At 26.2% G+C, this 13,774-nt stretch overlaps 1 protein-coding gene across 1 annotated transcript; it reads right to left on the bottom strand.

Annotated features, from left to right (window-relative positions):
• Positions 1–4,515: 4,515 nt before the first annotated feature.
• On the bottom strand, positions 4,516–5,022 carry LOC145836825 (plasma kallikrein-like). Its single transcript, XM_082944597.1, has one exon. The coding sequence runs from the start codon at positions 5,020–5,022 to the stop codon at positions 4,516–4,518; it is 507 nt and encodes a 168-aa protein (XP_082800723.1).
• Positions 5,023–13,774: the final 8,752 nt, after the last annotated feature.

Genomic DNA, 13,774 nt, shown 5'->3' with positions numbered 1-13,774 from the left:
AACACTGGATAACTAAAATTAAACCTAATTTTAAAAGTTGTTCTCAACTTTATATATATATATTTCACTATTTGTTGTAAACATTATAACAAAATAATAAATAAAACATAGTTACCTCGGAAGTGGTGTCCTGCCTGGCTGAACATCCAGTTACTTGTGTCCCGACATTTTTCAATGGTTTTGAATGTTGGCCATTTCCTCGTCAATACTTAATAGCATGAATTTGGGAAACTAACTAGGAAGTTGTCAAACCTGTGAAAAAAATAGAAAAAAAATATAAAAAGTAGATAATGATTGATACTTATGAGCTGAAGTCTGAAATTTTATTTTCTAATTTCCTAATAAAAGTAAAAGGTTTTAAAGCCATAAATGAGGCGAAATTGTTAATTTTTAAATTATTTTACTAGTCTATTACAAAATCTTTGAAGCATTTAAGCCAGCCTGAGTGACTGAAAACTGATCAATCAGTCTTTGATTAAATAAAAATTAAGGAAAATTAGGAAAAACTCAGTTAGATCACTACTTAATAGAAGTCATTTGAAATTTGCATAATTACTAGGTGTATCCATATGGTATAAGTACCAACCTCAATATTTCTATAAAATAATAATATGTAGAAAACACATACTAAACATTTTTTATTAAAACAATAACAACTACATACAAGTAGAATGTAGAAAAAATATAGTCAATTTAAGTTATAAATATAATCGTTGTTGTTTTTTTTTAAGTATCTGTATAATTTACATTAGTTATTTGAGATAAATAAATTTAAGATTTTTTTGGTCATACACTTTAAAACTCAATAACATGATAAGGTTTTAGTTAACAAATGAGGCTAATTGTTCAATCTTATGTTAATTTATTAACTCTTGTAAAATCTTTTCATTTATAACACTTGCACCATATTTACTAACAAAAACTAGCTTGGCGGATTGAAAATGCCAACCCATGCAAAAACTGTTTACTAAGGCAGAGCTAGTCTCAAAATGAAACAACAAACATAAGATGAGTGTGCAAAAATCAATAGTAGATGTTACATATGCATTGAGTAATCTTACCAGTATTAGTAGATGTTTGTTTTATTGTGTTTACAAATACTTTGAGGTATAAAAACAGAAAATTGTATGATTAACTCTTAATAAAATAAATTATATGAACTAAACATTCTATCAGGCATGACAACTTGTCATGGCAAATATCATCATAAATGGGTGAACATGTTGAGTTTTTGCAAAGCTTATCAATAAACAGCAGTTACTTGAAACTGGAGATCTTAATAGTTACTTATAATCAGAGTTGCCACTCTTTAATTTAAAAAGATAAGTTCAAGTTGACAAAAACTAGCCCAAGTTTTTCACAATGTAAAAATGTTAAGAGGCAAACCTGATGTTTAAAATTAAAAATACTTTTTGTTGAATTTAAAAACTGATATGTATCATATTAACAACATATTCATAACTAAAATGATAGATTTTAAACAATTAGATTATACAGTAACTTTTTAATTCCAAACTACAACATGACCATCAAAATTCTTATTAAACCTAAGTGGCAACTCTGAATGTGTAAAATAGTAACTTACCTTAGCACTATAGGGTGAGCCTTATAACTTCATTGGGGGGTTGCTGTGTTGACAGTAAGAAATTGTGTTGTTGCCTGATATAAATAAATAAAGTTTAATAAATTTAGGTTCAATACTAAGAATGTTTGACATTTTAATTCTTATCAACTTATATTCTGTTAATATATAAATCTGTATAACATTTAATTAACTTAGTATTTTACTGTAAACGTTTATTAACTTAGTAATAAAAATTGATCAGAAAAGGTTGAATAATACATTTCACTAATTTTATTAATTAGAAACAATCATAATTTATACAATTTATGTTGATGCCTACTATTGGTTGTAGTACACCATGGAAGCACACTTAATGTTATTAATTATAAATTTTTCAGAACTCAATATTCACTTATACATGTTTATACAATATTAAGTTAATAAAATATTATTTAAACTATTTGTGTATACATAATATTAGTGACTTACTTTAAATCATAGGCAGTAATTCTTGAATCACATAGCACTATTTTTCATAGGCTTTTATCTAAGAGGATGTTTACAAATGAAAAAAACATTTGGTACAGTTTAGCACAAAGTGGTTTTTTTTTAATGAAACTTCAGCAAAAAACAGGGTCAAGTTTTACCAATTTTTATTTTCAGCTTGTTAAATTAGTAAAGCTTTGTTAAAATATTTTTAATAATAGATTAAACTTTTAGCTAAGTTTTATAAATGAAATAAACTAGAGGTGGACTAAATGTTATTTATTTTATCTGTTTTTTAATCTTTTAAAACATTAAAACGTGGCAGACAAATGGAAACAGACAATTTTTTGTATTTATTTGCTTATTACTTGTTAATTAATCTAGAACGTATATTGATATTAATACGAACATATTTAAAACTAAAAATAAACTTAAAAAGGAACAAAAAGTTTTTTTTAATTTTAACTGCTAAAAGACAAATGAAAAAGTTTTTTTTTTTAATACGTTAGGAACCATTATGTCATTTATATATATGTTCCTATAAGCTAGTCTTGAAAAAAAAAACTATTATTTCTAGCTTTAGAAAAATAGAAAACCTAATTTCGTCATTTAATATAATTGGAAATGTTTTTGATGTAGCTAGCTATTTAGTTATAGCTAGCTATATTTTTCAGTTATTAAGTGTACACTTTCTAGTTATATTTAAAAAAGAGTGTACAAAGTGAAAACTCAGGATGAAGATTAATGTACTTATCAGCACATACAATTCAAAACTAGTCTAAAAATTAATGTGTTTTGTTACCTATCCTTATTTTCATTAAATTCATTACTTACTTTGTACTTTCAAGTTAATGATTGGATCTCATTTCAAAGTCGGCAGGCTTCTTTACAGCTCATCGCTTCTATTGCCTTTGCTTCTTTTCTTAATTTTTCTTCTCCGTTGTTTCTCAAAAAACTCTTTTATTTTTCTCATTATTTTTCTTTTTATCATTTCGCTCTGCCGCTTTCTTTCACTCAATTCCACCCGCCCTCTTCCTCGAAACAAGCGCCTCCTGTCATTCTTCTCTCTGCACCTCTTCCAAGGTGGCGATTCTGCCGGTTGCTTCGTGCGCGGGCTCGTGAACCTGCACCGCGCGCGGGAGTTCCCCTCGATCGGCCCTTTTGCTGTTTGTTGTTAGCGTGAGGTGCAGCAGGAGCAGAATTAAAACAAGCCTCATCGTAGTATGAAAAGTCTTCAGAATATCTTTACAAACTTTTATTAAAATTCTTATTAAATATTTTAGATACGAACTAAATATGCCCATTATGACGTTTTACAAAGTAAGTTACAATAAAAAAAAATATTATAGAATATAATGAAAAAGATTGAATAATTATTCATTAGCCGTATTTTGGTAAAGAAAGCGTATTTTAAAAGAAAAAGATAATTTGTCAAAATATGTGTATATAATTGTAATTTGTTTTAAATCTAACAATTTAAAGTTATCGACTTAATTAGCTTTAATTAGATTTTTATTTATTTTTTATTTTTACAAATAAAAATCTAGGTATGAATATTATTTAAAATCATCTACTTATTAACTTATTAGACAGTTTTTTTCATGAAACACTTTTACTACTTACTATATTTTAGTTTTATCTAACGGTATTAATTATATTAAAACTAACTTTTTATAAGTTATAAAAAAATAAAAAAGCCAGAGAACTGTACTTAACTTGCTATTTAACAAAAGCTTTTTAACATTAAAATTTTTTTTATTTTATTTTAAAAATATTTATAAACTCATTTAAGTGAATTTTTTTAAAACTTAAAGCTAATTCATGTTAAGTAAAAAACTAATCCGTTTTTCATGCAATATTAATTAACAATACTTAAGTTTAATTAATGTTTTACATGTCATTTTTGTTTGTTGTGTAAAACTTATTGAAATTATAAAGAAGTATCTACAAAACAGCTTATAAGAATTAACTGAAATCTAAAAAACTAATGCAATTCTATAAGAAACATTTAATGACTTAAATATAGATTTTAAAATAGCTAGGGTAGTCTTCTATATATAATTAACAAATAATTTTAAAATAGAAAAAGATCAAGCTTATTCTCCAGTTCATCGCCGATTATAAGCTTTTATAACTTTAATTGTTGTAAAAATCTTATTAATCCTAAGCTTATATAAAGACTTATATACTTCTGTGTAACAATTGTTTCTTAGATACAATTTAAAGATCTTTTATACTCATCAAAAAAAAAAGTTAAACGACTACGAAATAGCTACATTTTGAACAGAAGTTAGTATATTGGTATAGCTGCTTATTTACAAAAAAACGATTTTATAACAACGTAAACTATAAACACTATACTTTACTTTTGAATGTTTTACTTGTAACTTATTATTTAACTTAGTTGGTAGTCACAACAAAAGTAATTCATTTCTACCTAGAAAAATACCACGCGACGCCACTGGTTAATCGTAAAGTTTATTTCTGAGAAGCACCAAGCCGATGTCGTACCTGTTAGCACTTAACTTTACAGGCTCCGAGTGGAAGTTTTCGTGCAAGTAAAAATTTTCCGAGACGACAGTTCTGCGGGTGGGATCCTGTTGATTCACTTCATTGTATATGGTGCCTGCAGTAACTGCAATTCTCAGTATTTCAACTTTGTAGCTGGCTGAGTCTCTATTGAAACAGTGCGCCGCTGTCATAACCCACCGACTGTTCAGCAGAGATCCACCGCAGAAATGTCGAAACTTGTTAGCATCTAAACGATTAGGCGACCGAATGACGTCTTCTTGATAATAATAATATTCAGGGTCATCAATTAAGTTGAGTGTTTTTGCGTATTCGAGAAACTTCAAGGACACTTGGTACGGAACTTCTCCCACATCTGCGTTGCGCCCGTTCTTTACTTGCCCGTTTACAAGGCACGAGCAAGTTAATAAAAACAAAAAACTCAATCTGATCTTCCAATCCATAAGTAATGAGTGCCAGGTTAGTTTTATCAAATCAAACAAAAATGTTTGTTATGTTTTAAAATATCTTGTGCTACGTAATAGTTGGTTTATTTAGATTTAGATTATCGCTACAAAAAGTTATAAATTTTCAATGTCGATTTTTCAGTAAGCGATAAAAGAGAAATATGAAGCTAATAATTTTTAACTATACTTTTTAGTCTTTCAGTATGGAAACAATATTGAGCTTAGTACATTATTCTACTAATTTTTACATTTTAAACTGGAATAAACGCACACATCATTTCACCATTTCAATCATGACATCTGTATAGTGACATTTCATTGTTTTTAACTTAGCGTCTAACAAAAAATAAGTTTTGTTTTATTATTTAAATATACAATGATGTTGCCTGGGCTAAAATCACTCAGCTGTTTTACAATAAAATTTAAATTTTTATAAATCATTATAAAAATTAAACTTAAAGCTTTTATAAGTTTATTTTATAAGTTCATCAAAATGTACAAAAAAGTGTAAGTTCTTTTTCTAATAATTAGGTCAAAATTTCAATTAAGTAATTTTTAAGTCGTAAATGCTTATATTGTTTTCTGAGTTACTTGGGTTTTATGTGAAAACGCCTCTGTAACAGGTACGGTAGTCTCGTCAGGAGCCAGATTATTATTAGCTTTGGAGCAATCTGATCTTTTATTAATCCCTCGGTTTGCGACTGACTGCTAAATGGTTTAAGAGCTAAAACCATTTTTATTTTGTTTAGAAATAAAAATAAACATGTACTGCAAAGTACTAATATACTTTCTTGCACAGTAAAATAAGAATCACAACTGAAATCGTTTGGCAATTTCAAATTTATCTACTTTAAGAGGTTTCACTCAGTTCACGACTCCAGTTGTGTTGCAACGGATGGAAGATACAGCTTACTGGTTCAGGACGCGGCCACTCATGCTTCCTCGTTGGTACCGGATGTGGAGCGCGCGATATAAGTATTCAAATGTTTGCTGTAAGTATTGTTCATCTCCTTTCATAAGTTGATTTAAAGTTAAAAATATTTTTGAGATTTTATGTTACTAACAAGTTTTTAAGTACATTTTTATACACAAAATTGAGTTATTTTTCATTAAGTTTTTTTTTTATTTCGTTTAACTTATTTTTTTATTAGTAAAGATTTAAATATTTAAATGATAAAAGTTTAATTCTAGTAGCTCGTAAGAAACTTTAGTAGCATGTGGTGCACGACTCGATAACCGAAAGGTTCCTTTGTACACCAGATCCTTTGACCAAACTTTTTGATCGCTTTTGTTTATCGTTCAACAAAAATATATAAGTAGTTGAAATTCACAAATGATAGCTAGAAACGTTAAGTTTGTGCCACCAAATGCGTGGGCTTATTCTGCAGAAGTAAATGTTCAAATTGACTTGATCAAGTAGTTGTCGCAGGAGATTCAGCTGAGTTGGTGCCACCGTACACGTTGGCTTATGATGCAAAGGTCAATATTTAAGTTGATACAGATGAACATTAAAATTTGTATAGAATGAGAGACAAAAACTGCAAAGTTAAAAAGAAAAGTATAAAGGAAAAAGTAAATGTTTGGAACAAAGCAAAGGAACAATTGAATAAGAATTTTTTGCCGGAGAATCAGCTAGCTTTGCAAAATGACGGCTTACGTTCAAAGCGCTATATTCTTTTCGTTTGTCATAATAGTTTTTATGCAACGATCAGCTCTAATTAATATTATTTGCTCGATGCAACATTTTGAAAGCGAGATTTTTATGTTTAAAGAGTTGTTGATCTAAAACTGTTTTGAAACGATATTATGTAGATACTTTACATTTTTAAAATCTAAGTTTGGAAATAATTTTTTTCTGCGATCACCTTTTTCTGGTTGTATATTCTTTTACTATTGTGTTTAAATATTTAATATATAAAAAATAGTCAAGCGAAATAGACTAGTTTAAGTTTTGTTAACTCAACTATTTGTTGTAAACATACTGGTACACACATCCATTAGAACAAAAATAGTGAGTTTGTAATTTAAAGTACCTTGAACATTAGATTCTTCTACTAACTCTATAACTTAGTTCTATTTATAAACTTAAATTATTTTCTTTTGTTAACTTAAAAAATATACTTAAATTTTGATGTATTTCAATTTGATTAAAGTCACAGTTTTAGTTCAATTATTTTATTCTCATTTAGTTATATAAATTAAGTGAAAATTCTTTAAATACGGCTCGTTTAATATTTGGTTACTAAAACTTCAAGAAGCAGCAATTGTTAAACAAGTTTTCTGCGCAACAATCCATTTAACGTGAAGGCCGGTATTTTTTTCTTAGAATTCTCTTCAGCCTCCTGTTTTATTTACAAGCTTCAACTGATAATTAGAAATTCACTGTTTTCAAAAAATAACAGAAACGTGTTAATAGCCAAGACCCTTCTAGCTGTTGGCCACTTTGATCATTCTTTTACAGCGTGCGAATAAATAAGTCAATCCAGGCCACTGTAGGTTCATCAGTGTCAGTGCAAAAACTTGCTACTTGTGAAAGATGTTAAGGATTGTTGAACTCAACCTACTTTATGCTGAAAAGACTAGAAAAACAAAAACGAGTGTTCAGAACTACGTGTCTAACAAATTTAAACCCGAAAATTTTCTTACAGCTGATGATTGGAACTTGTTAGCCTCCTTAATGAGCTGCTTTTTACATAGTAACACAGCAGTGTAGTAAAAACAACGCATACATGATAGCAAATTGTTTTTACCCATAACAGCTTTTGATCAACGTTATCAACTTTACTATTTTCCTGCTAATCTAAAACAGAAAGCTGTAAGGCTACTTTTCAGAAGTAAAAAATCATAATTGTCGTGAGATTAGTCAAAGTGGTCAAGTTCCTTTAGTGCCATTGAATAAACCTAAAGCTCGACAACCTAAAAATGATGTTTTCAAAAATATTGTTTGTGTTCTATTCTACATTTAAATTGCAAACACTCGCGGAAGTGTACAAAAAGGTTCAGTTGATCATAAGATTGAGTCAAAAAATAAGTTTCATTGGCAGAAAAAAATTATCTGCTGAAGAAGTGATAGAAGCTCAAGTCTTGTCTTGGTGGAACTGAAATAAGGAAAAATATAGACATCTTGCCAGGTTTGCAAGAAGATATCTTTCAGTACTACCATAATCTGTTTATTCTGAAAGGTTATTTTCAGAAGCTGGACACTTTTACAACCAAAAGCGAAATCGATTCCTATCAAAAACTGGCGAAAAACTTTTATTTTTTCATATCAACTTAAAAAAAACAGAATAGGTTTGTTTGTAGCTTAAAGGCCTTGATAACAGTAAACGTTTTTTACTAAATTACTATGTTTTATATAATAATTAAGTTTTATAAGTTTGTTCGTAACTGCATAAAAGTAAAAAAATAGGATCCGGATTCTAAATAGTGGATTGGGTAGATCATTACTAGCAACTAGTATTTAAAAAAAATTTTTTTTTTAAAAAATTAACTGTATCCCCTAACCCTTACCCTCGGTCAGTAGTATTTTTTTAATTAATTTGTTTTTATTTATTTATTTGTTTGTTGTTATAATTTCTACTAATTGTTTATTTATTTTATCATCACTGTTACCCCATACCCTTACCCTCGGTCAGTATTTTTTTTTGTTTTTTTATTAGTTTATCTTTTATTTTTAATTTTTGTGTTTCATATTATTTTATTATTTCTGTTTTAACCTTTTTTTCTATTTTTTTGTTTTTGTATAGTTTGACTCTCGTGCAAAATGACTCTCTGTGCAAAGTTGTAACTCGTGCAAAATTGACCCATGGTGAAATTGTCTTTGTGCAATTTTATTGCTTCGTGCAAGTTTGTCGTCGTGCAAAAGTATCTTCGTGCAATTTAGCCCCTCGTACAATTTAGTCACCTGTTGCAATTTTGGCTTTTTTTTAATTCGACCCGTTTACCATTTAAATTTACTAAATAATGTGAAAGCTCTAAAAATACAGCTCACTCAATAGTTGTTTATTATAAGGATATGAGGTAGCAATTGTTCAACATTAATATTTTTTTTTTAATATTTCATTAATTTTTTTCAGCCCTGGTTTAGATGAAATAGTATATAGTAGTATAAAATATTTCTGAGAAAACTTCATAATTTTGTTAGACAACTGCTTCCTCTTAAAGTTAAATTAACTTAATACTTTAAATACTTTGTTCTATATATATATATATACATTATACGTGTAAAGTATTTTCTTAAGGATAATTTATGTAAAAAAAAAAATGTCACCCAAAAAATTAATATATTAAATACACTAAGAATAACTCTTGATGTTTTTTAAGTCTGCTAAATATTTTACATAACTCAAGACACTAATGCCTAGTTAAACACTTTTTTTAAACAAATATTACCTGATTCAAAAAAAACTCTTGGTAGTTATAAGATTTTTTTAAATTCAAAACTGTTTTTTTTTTGCATATTAAATGCAGGGTTGTAAAAAATAAAACTGGAATCCTTGAAAAATATGGAATTTGATAAGTTATAAAAACAACTGGAATTTTGAACAAAGGTTTTGTAAAACTTGAAAATCCTGGATTTTAAACATTTTTACATACTAAGTAGTAAAATTTTAGTTTGACACGAAAAATTTACCATTTATTAATAATCTTTTTTTTAAACAACAAAAATTTATTTTATCATTTACAGAAGCTTTACAGTATCTTTTCTATTGTTATACTACCTAACACAGTGAACCTCAAATTAGCTTTAAATTAAAAATAGACCCATAAACGTGTATTCAAGCCTGGAAGAAATTCAGAAAACCTTGAAAATTTTTCTCAAAAAAACTTGGTAACTCTGTAAATGAGAATAAAATAAAGCAGTAACAATACTTTTTGATTGATTTATTTTTTATTATATAACGTACTTAGTGAAAGAGTGGAGTATAAAAATTAACTTAATTTTATTATTCCTTGTGGCTTTCCTTTTTTACACTTTGACAAACTATAACAACATAAGTTTGATAAACATCAAATTCAGCGGAGTTTACATATTTTTTGTTATTTTTTAAATTAAAAATTTTATGATGTATAAATATGTAGAAAGAGGAATATTTTTTTTAGTTTATTAAAAAATCTGAATAACTTAAGATAGTTTTAGGTTACAAAGTATAGATTTTAGTCTTTCAAGAAAGTTTAAAAACTTAGAGAAGCAACCATATTTTAAATCTATACTGAACATACGGTTAATTTTATTTCTTTACACAAGGTGGCCAATTAACCTGTAATTTAAAAATTAAGTAAAAATCCAAAAATCAGGTATTCTATAATAACAGAAAAAAATCCTAGAAATTAAAAAAAAAAAACACCTGGTTTAACTTATAGTTCTTTAAATTTTAAACATTAGTGTGACTGTTTTTCAGAAAGTTTTATTTATTTGTAGAATTAGTCTTAAGTATAGGAATTAATATTAAAAAAAAAGAAAATATATTTGAGATATTTTAGTTTGTAATACTTAAATTAATTTATAATAATAGTTTTTCACTGACCAAAATTTAACTAATATCATAAATGTTATATAACATAAACTTTGTATATATATTTATGCAAAAGATATTTAACTACTATCTATATATTATTCAAAAGTTAGGTGTCATAAATTTTTTTTAAATATTTAAATAATGAAAAAAATAAAATATTAAAATATATAATAACTTTATTGATTTTTGTTAAAAGTTTACTTGTTATATTTTTGATTTGAACCAGGTTTTTAAGTATAAATTTAGTACACATTCAGGGTTGCTACATACTCAGAATTTTTTGAATTTTTTTTACTCCGGCTGGCTAAGAATAGTTTAATTCTATTTAAAAATTCTCAGAACAGATTATATTCTGGATTTAGAATGGACCTCAGTTGATTTAGTTTCAATACTTTTTATTTTATAATATAACAAGTTTTGTAGAAAAACTTAATTTTATTAATTTTAAATGATAAAATTAACCTATTTCGAAAAAGATGAAAAATAAGGATGACTCATGACAGTTTAAGTTCACATGGGATAGCTTTTTGAACAAAAAAATATCAACCCGGCAAATTGTTAAAAAATTATTTCTATACTTAAGTATATATATATTTTACTAAAATATGTATTTTAAAATGTTGTTCAGCTCAATATTTTAATGTAAATTTTAAGTTATAAATAAAAATTTCATTTTGTTAGTTCAGAAATAAACAGAACTATTTTAAGTAACACTTTAATACGGAATTCTAGAAAATAATGAAGGTATAAATTGTTTCCACATGTTGTATGACTGTAAAATGTATAAGTCTCAATAGATTACCCACTCTCAGACTACACAGGCTAGTTTGTCATCATTAAAACAACAATATATCTCAGGCTAAATAAATTATTTTTAACTCTGACTGAATTAGGTAGGTTAATCTTTCTTTTTTATATGATCTTGATTAACATTAACTGTTATTAAACTTATATTATCAACTTAGACTAGCTTGGGTCATTGGGTGTCAGGGTAAACTTATATTACTCAGACTTTCTTCTTTTATTAAAATTGTAGCAAATCTTAGATTACTAATAAGTGTATAGTTATAACTAAAATGAAAAACCTGGAATTAACAAATAAAATAAAAAAGTAAAAAATCATAAAAACCTGGAGTTTTAATTTGTTTTACCATCATAGTGGCAATTCTTCTAAAAATTCTTTTAAAGGCAAACCTGAAGTTATGAAATATATTTTCAAGTTTATCAAAAATTTAATAAATTCTCATATTATTTATGACCGCTGTTTTATCTACTTTTGATGCAAATATGTAAAAGTTTTGGAGTAAAAATTTTTTAAGTTAAATTATTATTAATTTTTTGAAATATTACTTGGTTCTTCTTTTAAATAGGTAATTAGTAACATGGTTCACAGACATTCAGGATACTCAGGTCATTTCAGGATAGTTTTGTAAATTTAAGAACTATTAAAGTTACAGAAAATATATATTCTAGATTTTAATTGTATTAAGATTTAATTTCTTATAACTTAATTTTAGTAACCAAAAATTTTAGTAAAAAACTATATTTTTAATATTTTTGAAAAGTTCGAAAATCATGTAAACTAAGATTGGGCGGTGACGTTCATTTCTACATTTATATTATTTGTTGATATACGGTAGTTTATTTTTTTAAGTGTTGTTTCTTATAAGCAATCTTTTAGTTTAAATTATAAGCAATTAAACGTAAAAATATTTAAAAATTTCTTCTTATATTTTAGTTAATTAAAAGGTTCTAAAATCTTTTATTTAAAACATTCTGAAATAAAGTTTTTACATTATTACTGTTGTTTGCATGGTTCTTTAACACTTTATGTTCATTCGCGTCATGTCTATTTTTATATAGAGTAGCCCTAGGTACTATTTACCATTAGTATTAGTAAGGTTATAGTTATTCATGGTTACAAGTTTGGGTGTAAAACAACTTAAAAAACTTGAGTAGCTTGTATTGTTACAATGTATGTTGAATTTACAATTTGTTAAAATTTAATTAGTTCAACCTTTATTTGTGCAGTACTAGGTGTCAGCTGTGAGGTATCAAACAATTAAGTTTAATTGTGATTTGTTAAAGAATATATGTCTTTATAAACCCTACATGTAATAGATTTTTTTTTAAAGTTTTTTTAAGTTAACTGCTTTAAACTTTTTCATTATTAAAGTGACTATTTTGTATTGTTTTTGAACATAAAGTAAAAACCTTAAATTTGCTTTAAAAATATTATGAGTTAATAGTAAAGTTTAACTACTCTTACACGCTTGAATATAATAAATGTATGTGAAGCAAATTAAAAATAAAGATTATATGGGAACTCAAAAACTTGGTTTTAACAAAAAAAAAAATTTACTAAGAAATTTTTATAATGAGATTAAACATCATTATCATTAATTTTTTCAAGTTTAAATTCTTAAAATTCACTTAATATTTAACATGTCATTCTAACTTATCAACCACGAAAAATCACATTTTAACATTCTATTTACAGGGTTATCAGTGGTTTTGTGAAACCAATTTCAAGGTTGTATGAATATCTTAAAGGTTATAAAAACATAAAATCTTGTTAGTCCAATTTTAGTATACATTTACATTTAAGATAAATAATTTTCTTAAATAGATAAATATTACAAAAATGCAGTTAGGCTACTTAAATTGATTTTTTTAATAAAACAACTCAAAAAAAGTAAGCTTTTTTATTGTATTAGTTACGTTTTTGTATACATTCTTAATTTTTTTATTTTACATATTAAAACTGTTTTAAATTCCAGGTTTTTATAAGTATTTTAGTTATATTTGTTAAAAAAATAAGTTTTTCAAACTTTTAGTAATTTCAGTTCCAAATTCCTTTTTTATTCCTTTTAATATCTCGAAGTCGAGTTTTGTTTTTAGCCTAAGTTGTTAACTTTCAGGTTTTCAGGTTTCAAGTTTTTTGGATACCCTGTATTTAATATTGTATTTAACTAAGATTTTTTACGTTTCTTAAACATTTAATTTTACCACTATTGTTTTATGCTAAAATATTTCTATCAAACTTTTAAAATTTAATTTGAAATATTTACATTTATACTTTAATTTACATAAATAACCGAAAATGTTTTGTTATAAAAGAATTAAGATCCTATCTTCAAATTAACTTTTAATATACATTATGATAATATTGTTAAATTAGTTGTCATTTAATTTGTTCATAACTGTTTAGGTTTTAGTTTGTTTTCTTA

The sequence above is a fragment of the Thalia democratica genome, chromosome 5 (genome assembly GCF_965202585.1).
Source record: "Thalia democratica chromosome 5, ktThaDemo2.hap1.1, whole genome shotgun sequence".
Classification (NCBI taxonomy): domain Eukaryota; kingdom Metazoa; phylum Chordata; class Thaliacea; order Salpida; family Salpidae; genus Thalia; species Thalia democratica.
The sequence above is the reverse complement of the archived record's forward strand: the minus strand, read 5'-3'. Positions and strand labels throughout refer to the sequence as shown.